Source organism: Moschus berezovskii, chromosome 7 (genome assembly GCF_049115385.1).
Source record: "Moschus berezovskii isolate FMDL1 chromosome 7, NW_MosBer_1.0, whole genome shotgun sequence".
NCBI lineage: Eukaryota > Metazoa > Chordata > Mammalia > Artiodactyla > Moschidae > Moschus > Moschus berezovskii.
Genome location: NC_142466.1, coordinates 53884891 through 53910706, shown reverse-complemented (window position 1 = coordinate 53910706; position 25816 = coordinate 53884891). Strand labels below are relative to the sequence as shown.

The following is a 25816-nucleotide window of genomic DNA, read 5'->3' as shown; positions in this document are numbered from 1 at the left end:
CAGACGATTCATCCTGGGCCATAAAATGATTAACTTGAATCTTGCAGAAGGGCAGACAGATTGGCATACAAATGGTTTCATTTACATAGATTAGGAGAACAATACCTGAGTACTACATACTGGTTTATCAAGTAGGTTCTGAGCCATTTGGCAGACCGACTTGAAGACAGAGTCTGAGGTAAATACATAGTACATTAACATAGCTTAAGACCAACATTTCCATAAGAAAAATGCATTGGTTAACTCAAGATTTGAGAATAGTTAACTTGGAAGGAAAGTTATGACCAACCTAGATAGCATATTAAAAAGCAGAGACATTACTTTGCCAACCAAGGTCCGTCTAGTCAAGGCTATGGTTTTTCCAGTGGTCATGTATGGATGTGACAGTTGGACTGTGAAGAAAGCTGATCGCCGAAGAATTGATGCTTTTGAACTGTGGTGCTGGAGAAGACTCTTGAGAGTCCCTTGGACTGCAAGGAGATCCAACCAGTCCATTCTAAAGGAGATCAATCCTGGGTGTTCATTGGAAGGACTGATGCTAAAGCTGAAACTGCAATACTTTGGCCACCTCATGCGACGAGTTGACTCACTGGAAAAGACTCTGATGCTGGGAGCGATTGGGGGTGGGAGGAGAAGGGGACGACAGAGAATGAGGTGGCTGGATGGCATCACCGACTCGATGGACATGAGTTTGAGTGAACTCCAGGAGTTGGTGATGGACAGGGAGGCCTGGCATGCTGTGGTTCATGAGGTCGCTAAGAGTCGGACACAACTGAGCGACTGAACTGAACTGAACTTCAGGTGAAACCAGGTGTCATTACGGCAACACAGTATTTTAAGAGAAACTTCCTTTTAAATTTGTATAGAGAAGAAAAAAATATCGCTAGTTTGTTTCTTCCTGCCGCTTAAGAGAGATAAAAATGTCTGACACTTGCAGGCTATTTCCTCCGTTTGGAGACCCCTGGCCTTCCTGCCTGTTACCCTCTCACAACCATGGTTGAGAATAGAGTGACCAACCATCCAGGTTTGTGCAGGACTAAGGCATCTCCCAGAATGTAGAAATTTCTGTGACAGTACCAGGCAAACTAGGATGGTTGGTTACCCTAGTTGGGAACCACTGATCCAAACTGTCATGTAGGATTGTTCTTGAGTGATATATTTTCAGTTTTTGAAAAGTCAAGACCCATCAGTTTTGTGCTTTCACTTGACACTTATCCAATTACATTCAGGTAGCTTATGTTGACCTCAATAACTGCTTCCTGCTATGTGTTCTTCTTCGGATTTGTGTGACTACTATTGACTTGGGTGACATACAAATGTGTGGCATACAAATGGCAAAGGAAATGATTAAACCATTACAGCAGGTCAGCAAGGACCAACAGAGCAGTTAAGCTTCCTTGCCTGGAGGGAGCATAAAGTGTTGCTTTTCCAAATGCAATCCAGTGAGCCTTCACTTTTTATGCTCCTTGAAAATACTGACGGTACATTCTGACATATTCCTATTTATTGCTTATTTATGTCAGTTACCCTGGTATGCGCTTACAGTTCCTGCTGTGGTCTGAGGAGACAAGAAATACTTTTCTTAATGGAAAAATCCCTATGTAAATTGAATTAATATTAATCAGTCCAGTTAGTATAATTCCTAATTAATTTAGTACAAGTATGTGATTTCTACTGAACCCATCAATGTCTGGACACCAGAATCAGAAATACCCTTTGACTTGTGAAGGGAACATAGCACCAAAGCTCTCTGCTGCTGCTGCTGCTGCTAAGTCGCTTCAGTCATGTCTGACTCTTAGCAACCCCATGGACTGCAGCCTACCAGGCTCCTCCATCCATGGGATTTTCCAGGCAAGAGTACTGGAGTGGGGTGCCATTGCCTTCTCCAACGAAAGCTCTCTAGGGCCTTGTTATTCAAAGGGTCGCCCTAGATCAGCAGCATCACTTGGGAGCTAATTAGAAATCCAGAAACTCAGGTCCCACCCCCAGACCTACTAAATAAGAATCTTTAGAGGTGGGGCCCAAGAATCTGTGTTTTAAAAAGCTCTCCAGTTTATTTGTATGCATGCTCAAATTTGAGAAGGGCTCATCTAGAGAACACTTGCCTAGTTCCTCACATCATTATCTCAAAGTCCAGAGGGAAGAGGTCAAGGTAAGCCGAGAAAAGAAGCATGTAGCACAGTTGTCCCCAAATTCTGCTGCACGTTGAAAATACCTGGAGAACTTAAAAATTATCAGCACCTAGTTTGCCACCCAAGGCTCTATGATATCATTGGTTTGGGGTGTGACCTAGGCAGAGGGATGGCTTAAAAGATTCACATGTGATCCTAATGTACAGCAGAGACTAGGAAACACTGATACAGCAGCCATATCCCCAGCTTCTTGCTTTGGGCTTCTGCTGCCAAAGAACCCAGAGGAATGGGCAACATCAGCATTTTCTATTCCTCCTTCCTCCACAAACGTCAGAATCAGCAGTGACTCTGAATCTCACCCCTGGCATTATGAATGCTTATTTTGTTTCCTCTCTGTTGGTAGCTGTTTGATCTTTAACTTCTCTGGACCTCAGTATCATCTGTCAAATGGAGACAGTAAGACCCAGTTCCAAGGATTATTTGGGACTTTACATATGATAACATGTGAATGTGCCAAATTTGCCATCCAAAACATCTGAGCCAGGTGAGAGTGTTATCTCTTTATGCTGCTCCCCTGGTGGTACAGGGAGACATCCAGCAGCATGAAGTCAGGTGCATGTTTAGGGATGTCTCATGCCCAACATACCAAAGATATCAATGAATTAAAATAACCCTGTTTGCGTGTGAGTTCATTTATATGATCTCATTTCAGTCTCACATCTCATCTGGGTAAACAGGATAACTGTTATTGTCCCCGTTTCACAGATGATAAAACAGTGGTTTAGAGAGATCCAGTGCCACACAGCAGCAGACGGCAGACTCAGATCCTCTGACTATAACCCAGTGTTCTCTCCACCTAAAACATCCTCAGTCTCACATCCAGCTGCTTGGCAGCTTGCATTTTTGGACAGGGTGCATTGACCTAGACCAGCTCTGTCCCAGTAGACCATCTCTGTGCTGCTGGAACTGTTCTGTATCTGCACACTCCAATCAAAAGGCCACCAGCCACATGTGGCTACTGAGCATTTTAAGTGTGGCTAGTATGGGTGAGGAGTTAAGGTTTTAATTTTATTTAATTTTAATTAATTTAGATTAGTCACATATAGGGGCTTCCCTGGTGGTTCAGTGGTTAAAAATCTGCCTTGCAATGCAAGGGACACTAGTTCAACCCCTGATCTGGGAGGATTCCATATGCCTACGTGCACCTAAGCCTGTGAGCCACAACTACTGAAGCCTGGGTGCCTAGAGCCCCGTGTCCCACAACAAAGAAACCACCACAGCGAAAAGCCCATGCACCGCAATGAAGACCTAACACAACCAAACAAAAAGTAAACTTGCTTTTTTCACTAAGTCACTTCAGTCGTGTCTGACTCTTTGTGACCCCATGGACTGGAGCCTGCCAGGCTTCTCTGTCCATGAGATTCTCCAGGCCAGAAAACTGGAGTGGACTGCCATTTCCTTCTCCAGGGGATCTTCCTGACCCAGGGATCAAACCCATGTCTCTTATGTCTCCTGCATTGGCAGGCAGGTTCTTAGCACTAGCACCACCTGGAAGCCCTCTAAAAAAATAAGTAAATCTAAAAATAAAAAGTGGCGTGTAGATAGTGCAGCTCTAGTGACAGAATTTGGAGAAAAACGGGAAACTGAGAAGTTATTCAGTGGTTTGTACTCACAGATCAAAGTAAACCTCAGCCACTTTTTTGCCTTTCTCTTAAAAGATCTTAACTCTTTTTCAGTAGAGTGTTAAAGCTGGCTCACTAGTTGGTGAGCTATGCGATATACAATCCAAATCCTTGAAACCTGTGACTGGCCAGCAGTAACAACGTATACTGTAGAGCAACGCTTCTCAAACATCGACATGCACAGGAGTCACCTGGGATCTTGTTGAGTACAGATTCTGATGTAGTAGGTTGGGGTGGGGCCTGAGGTTCTGCATCTCTAACAAGTGCCCAGATGATGAGGCTGCTGCTGTCCCAGGGGCCACACCTTGACTAGAAAAACTGTAGAGCCATGATGAGGCTAATGGTGTCTTCCTTACCCCGGGGGCATTTGGCAACGTCTGGAGACATTTTTTATTGTCATGACTTGGTGGCGGAAGTGATATTGGCATCTGTTGGGTTAAGTCCAGAGATGGTACTAAATATTCTACAACGTATAAGACACTATAATTATCCTGCTCAAAATGGCAACAGTGCCAAGTTTGAGAAACCCCGCTATACAGCCAAGTCTACCTTCCAGGAAGAGGAGGTGGATGGGAGAGTGATGGAGCGGGTCTTCTTGATATAATAGCTGACTGTGTTCTCTCTCTCTTCTGCTTTTGTATATGCAGGAGCCAACGCCTCAGCCCCAGACCAACTGAGCTTAGCTTTAGCCTGGAACAGAGTCGACATCGCCCGCAGCCAGATCTTTATTTATGGGCAACAGTGGCCGGTAGAGTATATGTCATCACCCCTGAAAAGCACGCTTGCTTGGGCAAGGGTATTTATTTAAGGTATCTCTGAGAGCAACTCCAGAAACCACTGCTTTCTCTTTAAGGTAGAAATATTCCTTTGTATCTGTCCTCATGCATGGCTCCCTTTCTTATATTTAGGAAAACACTGCCACCTGGTGGTACAACACCAGATGTTCCAAACGTTTCCATCTCTCTAGCATGGCCTTTGGTAGCAATGTTTAGCTGCAACTAATGCTATTTCTTTTATATGCCTGAAAATACATATATGAAACAAAATTGTGTTAATTAAAATTAAGAAAGGAATGGAATTAACAGTTTGTTTCTGGTTGTCCTGGAGGTTGCTGCTGCCACATGATGGCACCCCAGGCTGGTGTGAGACCATGTCACACAACAGGATGCAGAATTTGCAGGCATCCACGTGCAGGTGCCATCTGGTCCTGGAGGCTGAGCACAGGTCCTCCCTGTACCCAAGAACAACACAGAGGCAACCAAAGCTTTATATAACCGTTCTTGGTTTGTTTCCCTCAATTGGGTCTACCAAAAATAAAATCTTGGAAAATTGGCCATTGGCTGGTGTATGCCTGTATCCCCAGGAGACAGCCAGCAGTCTGGCATTTGATTCCTGTGCCTGGAATCACTGAAGGAAAACACCCCGTGTACAGGTCTTTTTCAGCCCTTCCTCTGTCCCAGAGAGCTTCTGCCTGGGACTGAAACCCTGGCTTCATTTAGCGCCAGTGGATTACTAGTGTAGAAAGATTTGTCACAGAGTCCCTGATAAATTTTGTGAAAGAAATTAAATAAAACCCTAGTAAACAGACCAAATGACCTAAATAGTTACTGGGTCTCCTGTAGAAATGGGCAACATGGAGACAAGGTAATGATACTTAACTAAAAAAAGAAAAAGAAAAAAAGCAGTCTACTTTCTGGTCCATTTACTAGGTCCCTCTTCTTGAGTCAGTCAGGAATCTATAATTTAGAGCCTAAAGAAGATGAAAATGAAGATAGCAAAATACTCACTTTGGCACTTTAGTGATTTTGTAGAAGTTTGGTTAGAGAGTTGGGAGAGGAAAAGCCTTGTAAACCCTGAACCTTCTCAGAATCTAGGACACAGAAGAGATTTAGAGGGGGAAAGAATAGCTTTTAGAACTAGAAAGCCCTGTGTTTTGTTTGCAAGACAAGCCCCAAAATACAGGAGAGAGTGTGGGTGTCCCAAAAGTGAAATTGAGATAATCTTGCTAGCACGTTCTTGGAGGTGCTAAAGGTTTACCAGATGTCAATGACATCCATTTCTAAAGTATTCAGGAAAATGCCAGAAAATTGCATCCTTAGACCTTTGGGCAGACTAACTCAGTAACTTGATTTGCAGGTGGGGTCCCTGGAGCAAGCCATGTTGGATGCCTTAGTTCTGGACAGAGTGGATTTTGTGAAATTACTTATAGAGAATGGAGTAAGCATGCATCGTTTTCTCACCATCTCCAGACTAGAGGAATTGTACAATACGGTAGGACCAAGCTAAGGCACTTTTTATTTTTTCTACTATTTTTTGTTTTACCTTCTCCCGCCCCCAACATGAATGTGAGTCCCTGCCTTCCCCTCCAAATGCATGGATCATTTTCCACAAATGCTCCCTTAGACAACAAACACCAAGTCACCAGAAATCTACTTGTTTTAACTGCTCAGTTGTCAGCATCTAAGAGGCAGAAAGTTACATGATCACCAAAAGGTAATGTTCTCGGGTCCTTATGCAAAACTACAAGGCTCTGGAAATTAGAACATACTTCGTTCTGTAAACCCACAGTGTGTGAGGCAATCAGCAGAGCAGGATTGATTTAACTCCAACCATCAAAGGAGGCCAGTTAACTATCCTGCACCATCTTATCCTCAGCACTGTGAAGTTCATTCACTGTCGTATAACAGGATAAAATGTAAAAACTTCTTGTTTAGAGTTACCCAGGAACATTTTTTTGCTTTGATTTAATAACAATTTGTTAATTCATTCACTGGGGATATCAAGAAGTAATCAAAATAAAAACTGCTATTTATGAAGTTTTTGAGAGCAGTCAGTGAGTTAAGTACATCAGCTCTGAGTTGATACTCACAAAAATCCAATGAAGTTTAAAGAATAGATATTGTTTCCCTCCATTTTATAGATGAAGAAACTGAGGCCAAGAAGAGAATTGGCTTATTCAAGATCTCAAAGTTTCTAAGTAAACAAAGGAGCCAGTATTGAACCAAAACCTCTTTCTCAGAGACCTTCATTTGTCACAGTGTTTCTTTGTCCCACTACCCTCAGCACTAATGAGATGGAGTTTATTGACCTCTCCCCAGCCAGAGGTAGGGATTAGCAGCTGCCACCGTGGCTCTATAAGATTCCCACTGCGGGAAGTAGAAAACAACTTAGCAGAGTGGCCCCACACTTCTGTTTTCTCTACAGTATTTTTTCAGTTCAGCATACTAAGGCTTTCAGTAATAATGGGCCAGAATGGCAGAGTGGAAGACCTAGCCTTTGTTCCTCCACAAAGATCAGCAATTAGACAGTTATTCACAACAAAGACAGCTCTAGGAGAGCTCAGGGGTCCAATTAAGAAAACTTCAGCAAAACAGTGGAACAAAAAAAGATCTGAAAATAACCACACAAAAAAGAGAAGAACAGCTTCTTTGTGCCTGTATCACCCTGTCCCCTGAGGCTGGCACTGCTCAGTGCCAAGAGGAAGCTCCTCAGCTAGAAGGAGTTCCCCTCTCTGGAAAAGAGAGTGGTGAGCCTTTCGGAGCACCACACAAAGGATTCACCCTACCCAGAGACCTGCAAATCTGAGACATTCTGTGATGGCCAGGAACACAATATCAGCCAGGCTGACAGCTAAGTGACCACAGTTCCCAGTGACCTGCTCTGCAGAGGACCCTGGCAGCTTTCACTACTAAAGAAACCAATGGCCAGCAAAGCCTCCACAGAACCCTGCAGATTTCACTGGTGTTTGCTCTACAGATACTTGAATTCATAGACACCAGTCACCTGAGCCCCTCACCACACCCTCCCCTCTCAACCCTGCTGCAATGGTTTCCACCCCAGTGGCCAGCCCAGGCCTCTGTGGCTACATAATTTTAAGAACCCAGCCTAGACCCCTACAACTGTCCCCCACTGCTATGCACACTCTGAAAGCTAGCACCTCCAGCCAGGTACCCACACACGGCTGGGCTGACAGCCAGCACCACTGCCATGGAAGTACAAGACCCTGGAACTACAAGACCCTGCAGCCACACGAGTGCACGCCAGCAGCCAAGGCTGCGTGTGGGCCCGGATTCAGACCTCCCTCCTGACACTCACCTGCACCACTAGGCTCACCTGCAGCTGGTCCCTCCAGCTCTGCACCTGCTCCCTTCTCTGGCTCCCAACCCTGCTCCCCTCACTGGCCTCTACTCCCATGCACACACACATGGGGCAACCCTGCAGCTACAGGAGTGCATGCCAACAGTCAGAGCCTCTAAAGCTGCTTGTGGGCCCAGCTCCCTCCCTATCTTCTGTTACTGCCCTGCATACTAGGATTGCTTTCAAATAGCTTCTCAGCTGTGCCCCTGCATCCCACTGGCCAGACTTCTGTCACTGGCCTACACTGGTCTACATGCACTCATGGTAACACGCTACAGCCACAGTAATGCATGCTGACAGCCAGGGCCCTGCATCTGCCAACGCACCTGCAGTTGGCCCCAGCCCTTGCTGTTAGCCCAGGCTTCTGACACTGCATATATGTTTGCAAATGACTCCCACCACTATACAGGCACCTGCGGCTGGTCCCCGCAGCCACATGTGTGCATGTACCACTGACTCCAGCCACCACTGCTGCCTGTTCTGGCCCCCAGCTACTAGACCTGTTGAAAAGCCCAGCAGCCCTTGCAGCCTTGCAGAAACACAAGAATAAACAAAGTCGGAAATAAAAAGGAAGGAGATAACACAGGGCAGAAATAAATGAAAGAGACTAGAAAAACAATTTGAGAGATCAATGAAACAGTTAATATTCTGAAAAGATAAGCAAAATTGATAATACTTTTGCTAGAATTACCAAGAAAAAAGAAGACTCAAAGAAATAAAATTATAAATGAAAGAGAACACATTACAATTGATACCACACAGATACAAAGGATTGAATGCTTTCTCTCTAAGATGAGGAACAGGACAATGGTGCCCACTCTTACCACTGCTTTTCAACTTGTTACTGGAAGCCCTGGCCAGAGAAATTAGCCCCCAAAAATAAAAGAAATAAAAATTTTCATCTAAATTGAAAAGAAGTAAAATTTCTCTGCTGATGACAGCATCTTGTTTACAGAAAATCCTAAAGACTCCACACAAAAAAACTGTTAGAACTAATAAATTCAGTAAAGTTCAGTATACCAAATCAACACACAAAAATCAATTGTACTTACATACACTAACAGTGAAGTAGCTGAAAAAGAAAGAAAATAATTCTGTTTTGATTCAAAAACAATAAAATAGGAATAAATTTAAAGAAGTGAAAGAGCTATACATCAAAAACTGTAAGACACTGATAAAAGAAAGTGAAGAAGGCACAAATAAGTGGAAAGCTATTTCATGTTCATGAATTGGAAGTGTTAATATTGTTAAAATGTTCATATTACTAAAAACCGTCTATAGATTCAATGTAATTGTGATGGCATTTTTCATAGGAAAAAAAAAAAATCCTAAAATTTGCACGGAACCACAAAAGACCCTGAATAGCCAAAGCAGTCGTGAGAAAGAACAAAGGTGGAGGCATCACACTTCTTGATTTCAAACTATATCACAAACATACAGTAATCAGAACAGTAATAGTGGCATAAAAACAGACACATAGAGCAATGAAACACAAACAAGAGCCCAGCAATAATCTCATGCATATACAGTTAACTCATATTAGACAAGGGAACCAAATGTAGAAAACAATATGGAGGTTCCTCAAAAAAACTGGAGCTGAGGCGTGGGGGAAACGAGGAAATATGGCCAAAGGGTACGAATTTTCAGTTATAAGACGAATGTGTTTCAGGGATCTAATGTATAGCATGGTGACTGCAGTTCACAGTACAATATTGTATATTTGAAACTTACTATGAGATTCAGCGGAGAAGGCAATGGCAAGCCACTCCAGTACTCTTGCCTAGAAAATCCCATGGATGGAGGAGCCTGGTAGGCTGCAGTCCGTGGGGTCGCTAGGGGTCGGACACGACTGAGCGACTTTACTTTCACTTTTCCCTTTCACACATTGGAGAAGGAAATGGCAACCCACTCCAGTGTTCTTGCCTGGAGAATCCCAGGGATGGGGGAGCCTGGTGGGCTTCCGTCTATGGGGTCACACAGAGTCGGACACGACTGAAGTGACTCAGCAGCAGCAGCAGCATGAGATTCAGATCTTTAGTGTTCTCACCATAACAACAACAAAATGATTACTGAGCTGAAGAATACGTTAACTAACCTTATTGCCATAGACATTTCACAATATATACAAGCATCAAATCATCACATTGTTCACCTTAAACTTATACAATGTTACATGTCAGTAAAACTGGGGAGGAAAGAATAATGGAGTTTTCAGTAAATAAAAATACAGAATTGAATGACCCTCATATGAATAGATAATCAAGGGAGTAAGGTGATTTATTTCAACTTTTGGAAAGAAGTAGGAAAGTTAAAGATCAAGAAAGGCCAAGAGATTTCATCACTCCAGTCGATGGTAATCAACTATCCCTGGAGTACTCTGTTGAAAAGGATTATGGGACAATGGATAGCCTCAGTGAAAGAATAGCTAATATTTATTGAGTGCTGCTGCTGCTGCTTCTAAGTCACAACAGTCATGTCCGACTCTGTGTGACCCCATAGACGGCAGCCCACCAGGCTCCCATCTCTGGGATTCTCCAGGCAAGAATACTGGAGTGGGTTGCCATTTCCCTCTCCAGTGCATGAAAGTGAAAAGTGAAAGTGAAGTCTCTCAGTAGTGTCCGACTCTTCGCGACCCCATGGACTGTAGTCTACCAGGCTCCTCCGTCCATGGGACTTCCCAGGCAAGAGTACTGGAGTGGGGTGCCATTGCCTTCTCCTTATTGAGTGCTGTAATTATATAAACACTTATAAACACTTCAACATGTAGTCCTAACAAAAACCCTACCGGATGAGTGGTATTATTATACTCATTTTAGAGATAATAAGACTGAGACACAGTTAAACAGCTTGTCCATGGTCACAGCCAGTAAGCAGCAGGGCCAGGTTTGGAGACAAGCATTCTGACTCCAGAGTTTGAAAGTTTAATCCCTACACAATCCTGCATTCCTCAATAGAAAAAGAGTTCTGGTGAGTATGTCCGTATGTCCACCTGAAGGGGCCAGTAGTTGAGGCAGTATACAGGGATTGTCTTGAATATTTGAATGTGCTCCAAGAGTGCTTAAGGATTTACCGTCACTGTTCAAGATCTTCCAACACAATCACCAGATTTAGCAAATAATAATATAGAATTCCCAGTTAGATGTGAATTTAAGCAAAACAATAAATAATTTTTAGTATGTCTCAATTATTACATGAGACATACTCAAAATTATTCATTGTTATTGGTCAAAATGTACAAATTTCAAAATTTATTTATAAAATAAGTCATGAGAATGTAATGTACAACACAGTGACTATAGTTAATAATATTATATTGCATATTTGAAAGTTGCTAAGAGAATAGATCTTTATGGTCCTTAGCACAAGAAAAAAATTGGGAATTATGTATGGCGACAGATACTAAAGAGACCCTGTAATGATCATTTTGCCACGTATGCAAATAACAAATCATTTACATTGTAGGCCTGAAATTAATATGTTATATGTCAGTTATACCTCTATTTAAAAAAAAAGATGAGAAAACATAAAAACAGAAGAAGTTGTAAATCAAGAGATTAAGAGATGTAGTTACATTTAAAACTTTTAATTTGATACATAAAAAATACATGAATACAAAAGAGAACTACCAAATAGACCATCAATATGACAAAGAAAAAAATAGTTCAACATTAAGAATTAATAAAATGAATGAAAGTTAAAACAAGTAAAAAGAAATTATTCATTGTCTATCTGGAATTCAGATTTAACTAGGCATCCTCTATTTCATCTGGAATTCCTATCCTGAAAGACAAGAGAATAGCAAACCACTTAGTTCATTTTAGTCTTACCTTGAGTAAACAAACATTTTTTTTTTTTTTTGCACAATGGCAGAGTTGAATGTTGTGATGAAGACTGTATGGCCCACAACATCTAAGATATTAACCATCTGGCTGTTTACAGAAGAAGTCTGCCAAGCCCTGCTTTAGCCAGCTTCTCATTCATTATGTGTAATAAACAAGTTGCAATTGGCACTATGCCAAAGAGTAATTCTAAAGCACTAAATTGGCCCTTGTGTCTCCCCCTGCTCCACAGCTAGCCTCTTGAATGATGTTTTGACCCAGCTGTCATCAGAGTTGATGGCTTCTTTTGCCAAGTTTGAACCTGGAACCTCAAATGCTTTTTCTTGAGGAGCGACAATCCAAAAACCTGCCCCTGTGTTTGTTTAGAAAAGACAGGTACAACTGAGCAACTAGAACAAGATTCATCTTGATGAACTGCCCCTCCACCAGCCAAAACCCTTCCCTCCAGATCCCTTCTTTCCTCGCCAACGAGAGCCCCTGACTAGCAAAACCATTTGATTCTTCTTTATTGTTTTCAGAGACATGGGCCCTCAAACACATTGTACCACTTGGTCAGGGATGTCAAAAAGGTAAGAACCCTCTGGACTGCAGGTCAGAGGCCCTGTCTTGACTGCTTCCTGTGATTAGAAAGTGCCTGTTTTGCATGCGCTGCCGGAGTCTTCCTGTCCCTGTCAGAACCTCCTCATTTCTGGACCTGGTGTGCGCGTTTGTCTTTTAACTCTGAGACATCTCTGCTTCTGATGCAGCTGCAGTTTTATTGCCAGTCTCTGTGGTTTTAGATGCTTTCAGCGGACATAATGCTTTTGGATAGTGGAACTCTAGGCTTTCCCCCCATGCTGTGTGGATTTATGCCATTACCTGTAGTTTTCCATGTGCTCCCCAGGTTTGGGGAGCTCATTTCCATGCCATCCAACCCACCTTGAAAGGCTTATTTATTTACTACCTCCTGGTACAGTGTATCACTGCCACTTCTAGTATGACACAGAGCATGGTAAGCATAGCTCAAAAAGTCTCAGAAAAAGAGACTACAACATAAATATACATTCCATTCTGCTAATACTTTATTTTCTCTAATATATTTTTTCACATTCATCATCCAGTTTGATGGGGGGGTGGGGAGTCAATTGGTTTGGGTCTAGTAGATTTATTCCCAATGTAGAAATGAGGTTGAAACACAAGGAGGTGAGAACTATCATGAGTGGTTAGTAAGGAGCTAGAATTAGAACTCAGATCTTTTAATAATCATTATTAGTATTATTAAGTAATGGTACCTAAGGTTTAGTGATGATTAAGTGTGTGACATTAATCTGAGCTTTCTATGTGTCTCAGCTCACTTCATCTTCACAAAAATTATATGAAGTAATTATTTTACTATTATTTTTATTATATAGTGTTATCCCCATATATACATGAAAAAATGAGGCATAGGGAGGTTACATTTAATCCTAACCAGGTGGTTGTTCTTTTGCCCTGTACAAACTCTTTCCAAGGTAGCTTCAATTCTGAACCCTTTGGCCGGGTTCCCAGAAAATGACGTTTTCATTCCAGAAGTTAAAAATAAGTGGTGGCACTTCCCCTACTCCATATACATGCACAGACGCGCACACACACACACACGTATACTCACCTACCATTTGGTCGCAATTCTTTGCCAAAGTCCATAGGACATACTCAAAAATATCTATAAAGTGAGGTTAAAAAATAAGAGTACCACTCCTTCATCTCATATAAAGTCGTAAGCTAGAACTACCCTTTAGGTATCCTGTAGTCACTTACTAATTTTTCCTTTGAAAGGCCAAGCAAAGGCCCTGGGACTGCTTATAACATGTTATTAAGGAGTTGGACTCTGCTGGTAATGAGCAAAGGGCACAAAAAGCCTTCTTCTGATGGCCCTTAGAAACCTTCCTCTCACCTCCACACAATCCTACTGAAAAATTTCTCATCTGTGTGAGTGAGTGAAGCCTGTAGTTCCCTCAAAGCAAGGGAAATAGAGGCTGTGCCATCTGTACCTTTGACCAAGATCACACCTTTCCATGGCTTGCCCCATTTCAAGCCATAAGCGTACCTGCCCTCAACAAACCCATTTCTCTTTTCCTCAAGTCTTCCTATTTAGTTTAACTTACCTTGGCTTAAAATTGCCTGGAAACTAAACAGAGGGAAGTATCTCAGAAGATAAGGTGTACACACCTAGCATATATTCTTTGTCAAGGTACTTGTTGCTCATGTTCAATAAAATGTTTTAGTTTTTCTGAAATTATAAAAAGTAGAATACCCCCCTTACCTTAATCTAGTCTGTGTCCCTGAAGGAATTAGGAGGCTCTCTGAAGAGACAGCTGTGCATTTGTCCTTCTGTCCCAGTCACTGGCCAGTCCAGGCCTTCAGAGTTGCTCATCTGCCTCCACCACCCAGTTTCTCAGTGTCTTGCTTGATTTTCAGAGGTTTTTACAGTTAAGTCCTACTGAATCTAAATGATCAAAACCCCTCCTACTAGGTTCTCTTCCTCTTTCTTTTTTCTGAAATCCTATTAATTGCCTCTTACATTTGCTTACATTCAGTAGAAGACATGTAGAGTATTTTTAAAGTATGGTTTTATTTAACTTCTTAGCTAAACGTGTACCTCAAAAATAATATAAATTCACTAGAAAGGACAGGATGGTAAGAATTTGGGGGGGGGAAGGACTATCAGTTAAGAGCAGTTTTATTTCTCTTTCAAATGTGATCCCAATACCAGAGCAAGAATATAGTTATATAAGGATTCATTTATTTACTAATTCAGTAATGGGGAAAAAATGATAACAGATCACTCAGGATAGTACTGAACTTACTTAGGAACAATTTTTCTTGAGAAAAAGAGACTGCCAGTGTAGCTGGGAGAAATGAAAGCCTTTGTTTAGTTTCTTCTCTTGGGAAGAAATAGAGGCATGAAATGCAGACTCCATTTATTTCTATGAGAAAGGTGAGTGTCTGACTACTAGAGAGCAAGAAAGAATCACAATGGTAGTCAAAGGAGCTGGCAGTGTCTATGTTTTATGGGTGAAAGCTAAAAATGAGGTTTTTCTGTTTGTGTTTTTTTAAGAAGTGAATGAGAAAGAAATTAATATTGGTGCACATCTTCTTCAGAAGGTTTCAGATGACTTACAGCAATTTATGCCAACAAGATATGCAAAATATACAAAGACTAGGTTTAAAATGCTAAGAATATCTTGATCAGTTCAAACAATTTTCAAAATTAAGGAACATAATAATTAGCATATGCTGTGCTTTACAATTATAGGACTTTATGTGCATATTAGTTGATTTAATCTAATTATGACAAAAAATTAATCGGTAAGTGATAAGTACAAAATGAATGCTGTTCAAAAGTCAGAAACACAGCCTGGACCTTAAACTTAATGTTTGATAATCTGCCTATTAAATGTAAATAACACTCATGAACCCAGAGAATACATTTAGGAATTATCATACCATCATTAAATTAACCAGGATATCTCCAAGTCCAACAATCCTTTGAAATCATCAGAATTGAATGTGGCGAATTTGAAGCTAGTTTCAAAATCTCAAATTACTTCCATCAAGAGAGCAATCAAAGAGTAGTGAAGTAGAGTTGTATTCCACATCATCCAGAAATTTAAAATGATACCAGCCAACCCAGTTTCCTGAGCCATTTTCGTGCATAATCCATTGGATGTACCAATGCTTTCATATTAAACCAGAGTGGCCTGAGTCTGTCTGCTTTTCCATGAAATCTAACTTGCCATTTTAGTAGCTGTCTGCTCAATTTGTGCCTCTGTATGTTTTAAAGGTAGTTTTTCTCTCTTAAATGAAATGTACTAATACTTCAGATTACCTGAATTAGCCCTCCCCATAAAGAAGGGTGATATTTGAACATGATAAAGGAAGAGAGGTAAAATTATGATAATGAAATTCATCTATATGGGAATCGAGACCCAGCGCTTTGCAGGATTTTAAAGCAAAAGCACTTCAGACACACTTTGGTAAAGAAAGGACGTTTTCATAACTCCATCTGCTAAATTTATGCAAATTTACCAAAGCATTCTTAATTTTTAAGAATGCCCAGTTGCCCAGTCTACTGCCATGCCACTCGTTGAGGGAGTGTCCTCTTTTCCCATGAATTTTCACCAGGATGGTCTTTTCCCCATTCTCCCTTAATAAATCTGATAACCAGCTATCATTTTATACCTTGCATTTATCAGAAGGAAACAGTCTTCTTTGAAGGCTTGTTATGAGTTTCAAAGAAAAAAAGTTTCCTAAACAGCTGAAATCTGATAGTGATATCATGAATTGACATCTGAAAAAGAGAGTGCATTTAGAAAAGCATATCTAATAAATTAATTCAAATTATTCTTTTAATTAAAAGACATCCTTAGGCATGGCACGGATTAAAATTTAGCTTCAGGGTCGTGGCTCACGGCATGAAGAAAGACAACATTTTCAAGTTGTCAAATTTACCTATCCATGGATCAAAACCTCTCTATTTTACACCCTGGATCAAATTATTTGAATCCTGTGGCTTGCTATGTGTTGTTAAGGCATGAAATGGGAAATAAGTGTTCAGGTTTTACCAGTTATCAAAGTAATTACCAAAAAGGGGGAGCACGGAATAACAGAAACAGCAGACAGAATGAATATTACTCCAGTATATTGACTTCCTGTTTGAAAAGGAACCGAGCAAAGGAAGACTCCTCCAGAGGTTTTTGGACGTTACCTGTGGAATACGAGGTGGCATTTTTTTCTAATTTTTTATTTTTTTAAAAGGAAGTGGATGTTATGAGTACAACTGCATCCCTACCTAACCATTTACCCGCCCTCTTCTCTAAGCCTCTATCTCTACTAGCCAAATTCCAGGGATTATTGGAAACTGCATCAACTCTGCAAGCTCTGGACAGGTCTTTGTCCAGTGACTTGGCAGCAGAGATATAAGAGCAGCCTGCCAGGTAGTCATCAAACAACTGAACCTTTAGAAATAGGACCTTGAAGTTTTCAGAGAGCAAACTGCCAAGTACAGAGACCCCTCATTGCCTTGGGTTAGGTGACCATCGCCCTCTTGTGGTCACACAGAATTCAGGCTAGTTCCTTTCAGGCCATCACTCAAAGCTCAGTAACCCAGAATAGTCACAGAATATTTTCTCCTGCTTCAGACCAGACTGTACAAAAATCACTCTGAAATAATCAAGCTTTATATAAGAAGTCTTTAGGAAAAGTATATTCCATCATCTATTTTGGTAGTAAGTAAACCTATCAGCCCTTTATGAATTTGCATAAAATTATGCAAAACATCACCAATGCTTATAGAACATTTGCAAAAAAATGTTCCCCCTTAAAATTTTTTTATTTATTTTGAATTTTACTATTATCTCTTTCCTGACAACCCACTCTTACATCTCAAAAGCATAAATATCATCATTCAGTATTGGTCTTCAGGCAATATTGATTCTTGTTCTTAAAATTCAAACTGATGTTCACACATGGTTTCTCAAAAGAATATATATAGGTAGTAGGCTCACTATTACTCACATTTTAAATTTAGAAAATTGTTACAAGGTTTAAAAATAGGCACAAATTCATAGACTCACTATGATTGTTGTTCGGTCGCATTATAATAAACTTTTGTTGTGACGGGGGAGGGGGGGTCCTGAAACCTGGCACTTGGGCATTACAGACCATAAAGGACATAGAGTTCAGCCCCTTTTACTGGGTAGAAAACTGAGGCCTTGAGGGAAAGTGGATGGTTTGTGAAGGATGGACAAAATCCAGAGCAGCTGACATGCAGCCAGTTCTTTCCCCTGCCAGCCTCACAGTGCCAAGGGAAATAGCACAGATGGGGTGAGCCTCCTCTGCAAGTCACCCTTGTAGGAGCCAAATGCACAGGAGATGAGGCTGACCCATGCACGCCCAAAGCAGCTCTGGGGCACTGCTAATAATAGCCTCGCATGACTGTCCAGTAAGAGCCAGACAATATGGAAACTGCAATCTTGTTAACCTGCCCAAAATAATGGAGAAAAAGGGTTGCACAGGTAATATTCTTAAATTCAGTTTAGCACTTATGGAAATGACAATACATGAAAAGTTACTATCTTAAATCTTTCTCTAAGTTCTGTTTTAAAGGAACCAGATGATTTGGTCTTTCTTGATAGCCTGAGGATAGCTAGAGCTTTCCCACCCAGGAATGACTGGGTGGGAATGTTACTGAGAATATAATACTGAAGAATCCCAAATTGAGACTTGATCCTAAATACATTGATTAATTTCAATGTTTTACTTATTCACATTTTTACCTCTCCTCCCCAAAATCTTGAATGCCTACCATACACCAGGCATTGGGAATGTGAAGATAAATAAGACAATTAAAAATAGGAAGTTATAGGTTTGATGGTAGGATACAGCTGGCCACCTCTGATTCTGAATCCCTTTCAGATGATTGCTCTTGCCCATAGGAAAGCTCAGTAAGCATAACTGAGACCCACCTTCATAAGCTAATTTCCTAGTGACAGTGATTATCTTCGTACACTTTGAATTTCCCAGTGTTGCTGTGTAACCCCATCTGAACTTTATGTAGTAGACTCAGAGTCACCTGGACAGCTCATAAAGTGCATAGCATCTCATACTTGAAGCAGCACAGGGTCCAGACCTTTGCAGTGTCACCACATTTCCCAGGTGGTCCAGATGCCACAAGGTTAGAAAACAACCACTACTGCTATGAGCCATTTCCATGAAGTGGCAGGAATTTCACATAGCATCCTGAATGGATCCTCCATTAAAGACAAATCCCAAAGTGGATGCAGTCCTCTGGCCCCTCCAAAATATATCTAAGAATACAGTGTGCCAGACTTCCTACACATGTGGTACCTCTACCATTCATGGTACAGAGCACACTTCTGTACCAGGGAACTAAACCCATCAGATAGTGAGATTTGATCAGCTGTACCCTTTGGAACTCACTATGAGCTCAGAATGTCCCACAAACAGCTAATCTTCCATCACCTAACAAAGCAAAGATTTTCCTCAGGCTACACAGAGGTCCCTTTTGAAGTATAAACCAATAATGAGGAGATAATAATAACTCTTCTGTTTTTGCATCTATATGTACAACATTAAACTTACACCAAAGCTCTAGATCTTAAAGAAGCACTATTCTCTGAAAGAAAATATGAAAAACCTCTTTAATTCTGGAGATATAAATATTCTATTGATAAAACTTCTCTTATTTCACCCCTCTTTCTTCTTTAAACACAAGTGATCTTCATAAAAGTTTTTGTCATAACATCCATCATGCTCTCCTTTTATTAAAAAGGTGCCAATTGTTAATAGAAGTTTTGTATAAAGGATATTCAAGCTCTCAGCATATTTCATCTGATGCAGTCCCTGGTAATAACAACTACTTTCTGGAAGGAGTCTTCACTTAGTGAGCGTGAAGAAATAAATGATCAGCAAGAGGCCGGTAACAGGCCTGGGTCCAAGGCAGAGCAGCGAGGGGGTCTGGGGGAGCCTCTGGGAACCTAGTTCCTTAGTGGCTGGGAGTGGTAGAGTTTGCCATTTGTGTTTCTTTCTGCTACACTGGTGTTTTTTTCTCCCCAGCTGAAGACTTGAATAAATATTTTGATTTTCTGTTATTGCCGACGATTACTGCATCTTCTTATTTAACTTATGTCTTCTTTCCAAGCGAGAATATCCAGGTTTCGGTTGGATCTATTTTAAGGTGAATTGATTAACCAGCATAATAATACATTCATATGTTTCTTTTTAATTATTATTATTATTATTTTAGTCTAAAATAGTTACAGAACACACGGAGTAGAATCCCTAGTAAACCCTGCTGTCTCTTGGATGTGTGTGTGTTCCGTTCTTCCCTGGTAGGGGAACCTGCCCCCAGACTACAGAATCAGCCTGATCGATATCGGCCTGGTGATCGAGTACCTGATGGGAGGGGCTTATCGCTGCAACTACACGCGCAAGCGCTTCCGGACGCTCTACCACAATCTCTTTGGCCCAAAGAGGGTGAGGCTGGCTGCAATTCCATTTCCTGGGTTCTGGGGAGGTCTAGGATGCAGTAGATTTGGAGTGTGGCTGCTTCCTTGTCTGCAAGGGGAAATCAGATAAGAGGGCAGCTGTCCTGCCTCTTCCCTCTGCCATCAAATCTGTTTAAAAAAGAAAAAGAAAAAAATGTACTGAGTGTTACACTCTTTCTTTTCCTCACTAGGTCCAATTCAAATCAGAAACTGGCATTGAAAGTGAACCATTTTTAGCTTTTATACATGGCTGTGAATTGAGATGACATGCTCAACTTTGAAATAAGTCTTTTGGTACATTAAAAAAGTAGTTTTTTCATTTTAAAAAAGTAAACCTTAATGATCAGAGAATAGTAATTATATTCAAATAATCAGACGGTAAAGAATCCACCTGCAATGTGGGAGACCTTGATCCCTGGGTTGAGAGGATCCCTTGGAGTGGGGCATGGCAACCCACTCCAGTATTCTTGCCTGGAGAATCCGCATGGACAGAGGAGCCTGGAAGGCTACAGTCCATAGGGTCACAAAGAGTCAGATACAACTGAGTGACTAAGCCCAGCACACAGCACAATTATCTACTTTATCAGTGTTCAAGTTTTTTGGTCTTGGGATCTATCTATACCTTTAAAAATTATTGAGGACTCCCCCCATAGCTTTTTATCTGTATGAGTTCTGTTTAGCTCTATAATTTGCTGAGATGCCTGCTCGTCCATCTTTGTCTGCACCTGTTTTGTACATTCCCAGTGTGACCAGCGGTGCTGCTCTGTGTGCTTACACTTTCCATGCCACTGTGTGCCCTTTGACCTCAACAAATGTCCCTCTGGCCCCATTCACCCTTGCTCTACTGGTCAGCAGCAAAGAGAGATAGCCAGCATGAATCATCTCAACATATAGTATTTCTGAATAATACTCCAAGTCTCCATATTACAGCAGTCTTTCAGAAGTTTGAGGAACATCTCATTGTTTGATTGAATGTCTCATTGTTCACTCAAGTGCTTGATGTTTAGGAAATGTTGACCAAGCAGGATGGTTTTAGAAAGATGGAAAAAATCTTGGTCTATAAAAGAGATTATAAACCTGCAGGGTCTACCCTTTAGGCAATCTCATTATACCTCTCCAGTTTCCTAATTTTCTGTAATTCAATAAAGTCACTAAATTTGTAATTCTCGTAGAATTTCCATAAAGAGCTTCCCCTGTGGTGTTTTATTTAGTGAAATGAATAAATGTTATACAGTACAATAGATTTGTTCCATTACCTGTTTAAGATACATTAGGATTCTTTTCTTACCTCTATAAAGAAAGATCTAACCTTGTGCATAAAATTTTTTTAACAGCCCAAAGCCTTGAAACTGTTGGGAATGGAGGTAAGTGTTTGTTCAAATTATTAGTGTCAATTATTTATTCTCTTTATTGCATGTTTTATATATATATATATATATAAGTTCATTCCAGTGGTAGGACTTAGTACATGATTCTAAAATAAGAAAGTGACATTTTTTCCCAGTGACAAGGGGGTAGGTCACAGTAGCTTTGAAAATTCTATCATGAGTTTATGTTAGCATTGCAAACAAAAATAAATCATATTTGAAATACTAACTTGAAAACCAAGAAAGCATATAGGTTCCAGTAAGTGAAATATACTCATGGGTGCTTACAAATGGCAACAGACCCAAAGGCCAGAAATTCTTCACAAATGCATCCAACGAAGTATGCAGAAACTCAAGACAGAGTATCTGTCTCCCATCTTCTGTTCATATGGTTATTATCCTATATCCAATTGCAAGTATAGGATGTCCTTGTCCTTTCACCAGAAAGGGTAGATGAAAGTTTTGTTTTGTTTTTTAAAAAGTCCATTGAAAAAGACTTGTTTAAAATTAAAGTCTAACACTGACATGTTCTCATAGGACTGTGCCTCTGCATTTATTGTAGCTTGTTTTAAAATTAGGCATGCATGAACTTGTGAGTTCGTTTAGAACAGAAGCTAGGATAGTTCATTTCTTTCTGTATCTATTCCAGGGCTGGGCTAGTAGTAGATACACAGGAACTATTCACTGAATTGATTGGATTAATTTCTAACTTCATCTCTATGTTTTTCCCTAAAATTACAGGATGATGTTCCCTTGAGGCGAGGAAGAAAGACAACCAAGAAGCGTGAAGAAGAGGTGGACATTGACTTGGATGACCCTGAGATCAACCACTTCCCTTTCCCTTTTCATGAACTGATGGTGTGGGCCGTCCTGATGAAGCGGCAGAAGATGGCCCTGTTCTTCTGGCAGCATGGCGAGGAGGCCATGGCCAAGGCCCTGGTGGCCTGTAAGCTCTGCAAAGCCATGGCCCACGAGGCTTCTGAGAACGACATGGTAGATGACATCTCTCAGGAGCTGAACCACAACTCCAGGTTGGACAGTCCAACAAATGGGGTGGTCAGGGGAAGAGAAGGGAAGATGGGCCCCAAATACTGATTGTCTGAGCTACCCAGTACTTTAAGAGGAGGCAGTATCAACCCAGTGGTGCACACGAAAGATGGCCACAGATAGTTAACCTCTGTGGTCCACAGTCCTAGATACAGAGGTACACACAGATGCATAGATTTCATTTCACCCTCTCAACTGCCCCAAGAGGTAAGTCCCCTTAAAAGACATACTTTCAGTTCAGTTCAGTTGCTCAGTCGTGTCCAACTCTTTGCGACCCCATGAATCACAGCACACCAGGCCTCCCTGTCCATCACCAACTCCCGGAGTTCACTCAAACTCATGTCCATAGAGCTAGTGATGCCGTCCAGCCATCTTATTCTCTGTCGTCCCCGTCTCCTCCCGCCCCCAATCCCTCCCAGCATCAGAGTCTTTTCCAGTGAGTCAACTTATCGCATGAGGTGGCCAAAGTATCGGAGTTTCAGTTTTAGCATCAGTCCTTCCAATGAACACCCAGGATTGATCTCCTCTAGAATGGACTGGTTGACATACTTTACACCTACAGAAAATGAGACTGAGAATTTATTTAACTCATCCATGATCACACACTTGTGGTTGACAAGGCTTAACTATGAACTGAGATCTGTTGCATTTAAGAAGATATACTGTACTCTGACTTGTGGATTTGCCTCACCCATCCATATGCCTTGAATTTGGGGCCCTGAGTGCAGGGATCATGACTAATTTGACTTACACCCCCATTTCTAAACTCCATATCTGGCACACAGTAGATGCTTAATGGTGTTGGCTAGGTAAATGAATGAACAGACTAGACCCCATAAGGAACAACTAAGCCACACATGGCTTGGTCATTGGGTTGCCACTTTCATCATCTAAGTCTCCAAGATCGCCAAAAGACAGCTCCTTATGTTCTCTCTTTCAGGGACTTTGGCCAGCTGGCCGTGGAGCTCCTGGACCAGTCCTACAAGCAGGATGAGCAGCTGGCCATGAAACTGCTGACGTATGAACTGAAGAACTGGAGCAATGCCACGTGCCTGCAGCTTGCGGTAGCTGCCAAGCACCGTGACTTCATCGCGCACACGTGCAGCCAGATGTTGCTCACAGACATGTGGATGGGTCGGCTCCGGATGCGCAAGAACTCAGGACTCAAGGTCAGTGCTCCCAGAAGGCTCTGTTGGCTATGAGAGCCAGGGGGTTGGTGGGAGTTTTCCAAACCAAATCTTCAGTGGTAGTAGGCATCCTCTTAACTCGGGAGGGGACTTCTAGGCCCCAACTATACATCAGAACCTTCTGTATAATGGGACTTTTGTAAAATATGGAAATGAGGGCCAACCCCAAATTCTGCTAAATCAGAACATCTAGGTAAGACTTCCTGCCAGTCCAATGGTGAGGACTCCATGCTTCCACTGCAGGGGTCACAGGTTTGATCCCTTGTCGGAAAACTAAGATCCCACCTGCCGTGTGGCCAGACCAAGAGGAAAAAACAAAAAAAGAACCTCTAGAGATGGTATGCATAGACAGTAATATTTCTCAGAAGACCCAAAGGTGACGGTCACACACTGGTACCATAGGAGGTACAATTTGCTCTGTCACAAGCCATGCTATACCAGGAGACACTTACCTAGATGATCTTTTACCTCCATGCAGACCTGAACACCTTGGTCCTCCCTTGGCACCATGTCATAAAGAGACACTGGCTCTAAATTTAAGAAATTTTTTAAATGAAATAAAAATGAGTAGATTTATATGTAAAGATGTTGCCAGATAATCCTGATCTATTCTTCAGTGAAGAAAAACAAGTTGCAGACCAATATGTAGCCTGAGACCATATTTTGTTGTTTTTTTAAAGTGCATGTACATGTATCGTTCTATCCGTATAACTTCATATTTTTAAAAAACAGAAAGGATACACAGTAAACTTTTGGTAGTGCTTATCCCTGGGGTTGAAAATATAAGAAATAGGATAATCAGTGGCTTTTGACTTTATGTTTACTTCTGTGATTTACAAGGAAAACATTAAACTGAAAGAGTTTTTTAAAAGACAAAATGGGGAAAGGAGGAGATTGAAAGGATGCTTAAAAATGCTTTGTTTGTTTAGATTGTAGCTGTTGAAACTGAAACCAGCCAGGCTTATATTTACCTCGAACAACCTGATCTAGGTGACTCTGAGGTCAGCCCAAAACAAAAGGGCCACCAAACCAGAGAATCTGCTGACGCCACCCTGATGGAACCAGCACCTCTCCCCTACTCCAACCTGTCTGTGGGCTCTTGGCCCAGAGTCACAGAAGGGTTCCATGAAGTGGGTCATGGGCATTCCAGCACCACACTTCAAACAATGCCAAAACTGGCTCTCAGCTCTGAGGACAGGGTGTCATGTACCCTAAAGGCTGCCAGGCCTGCCATCTGAGCCTTCCCAGGCCTGCCAGGCACTCTGAGGCAGGGTCACCACTCTCCCCTTTCCCTTAGCTGCTCTCAGGTCCCTGGGCACTGAACCACAGACTGTCCTTGCCTCCTTACTTGAGGATCATTTTTACTTGCCCTTCATGACCTCTCTTAGCCTGTCATGTTGGTACACTCTCTTCAAGGAGGATTGTTCTCAGAAGCTTGTACATAAACCATTTTGGAATTGAGGGAAGAGATGGGAGGAGATTTAGAGAGCACAAATCAGGTGTCAGAAACTTGGTCCCAGGAAACAATGAGCTTCTGGATCTTTCATGTGGTTGGTAGTGAAACGCAGTGCTGGGCCTCCTGGGGCATGGTGCAGGGGGTGTCTCATACTGACACAGAGCCTGTGTATGTATGTATGTGTGTATGTGTATGTGTTTCTGCTGGATAATACGAAATGCTGAGGGATGCTAAAATGAATAACATGTTTTCTTACACAGATTTTCTTGAGGTCAACTTAGGACAGTATTTTTTACAGAGATAACCAGATAATACATAATCAGTTCCACTTAGCATATTAGTAAATAAATGCCAGTGGACATACATATGAATTGATTTCACAAAGCTAAGTTCTATCATGTGACTAATTGGGAATCTGAATTTTTTCCTATATTTGTCTTGGGTAGGGTCTTTTTCTTCAATTTCCCCTGTGCAAAGTAGGTGTTGATTGGGTAAGATGTATTTGAATAAGATGCTTTGTTTTGCCAAAATCAGACTGAGCTACTGTGAGTTAACAGCTCCCAGTCACGTGGGCAGAAGGAACTCTCTTAGCATGTATGTGCTCAGTTATTCAGATATGCAGGTCCCCACTCTGCGCACACCCAACACTCCGACACCCACACATGCACACAAACACAGACCCCACACCCCAGGTGTTCTGATTCTAAGCAACCACCGTTATCTTAATCCTTTAAATGTGATTATTATTATTATCATTATTATTACTTTAGGTAATTCTGGGAATTCTACTTCCTCCTTCAATTCTCAGCTTGGAGTTCAAGAACAAAGATGACATGCCCTATATGACTCAGGCCCAGGAAATCCACCTCCAAGAGAAGGAGCAAGAAGAACCAGAGAAGCCCCCGAAGGAAAAAGACGAAGAGGACATGGAACTGACAGTAA

General features: G+C 41.5%; 1 protein-coding gene across 7 annotated transcripts in view; it reads left to right on the top strand.

Annotated features, from left to right (window-relative positions):
- TRPM3 (transient receptor potential cation channel subfamily M member 3) overlaps positions 1-25816 on the top strand; it is a 974199-nt gene that overhangs the window by 860918 nt on the left and 87465 nt on the right. For 3 of the 7 annotated variants that reach the window (XM_088837932.1, XM_088837933.1, XM_088837930.1), the window contains 9 exons: positions 4462-4562; positions 5951-6085; positions 12309-12359; positions 19472-19507; positions 19666-19806; positions 21152-21181; positions 21926-22215; positions 23172-23400; positions 25645-25812. In XM_088837932.1, the coding sequence (XP_088694058.1) occupies positions 4462-4562; positions 5951-6085; positions 12309-12359; positions 19472-19507; positions 19666-19806; positions 21152-21181; positions 21926-22215; positions 23172-23400; positions 25645-25812 (1181 nt within the window). The remainder of the gene's footprint in view (positions 1-4461; positions 4563-5950; positions 6086-12308; positions 12360-19471; positions 19508-19665; positions 19807-21151; positions 21182-21925; positions 22216-23171; positions 23401-25644; positions 25813-25816) is intronic. The other 4 variants (XM_088837934.1, XM_088837935.1, XM_088837931.1 and 1 more) reach the window with 3 other exon arrangements.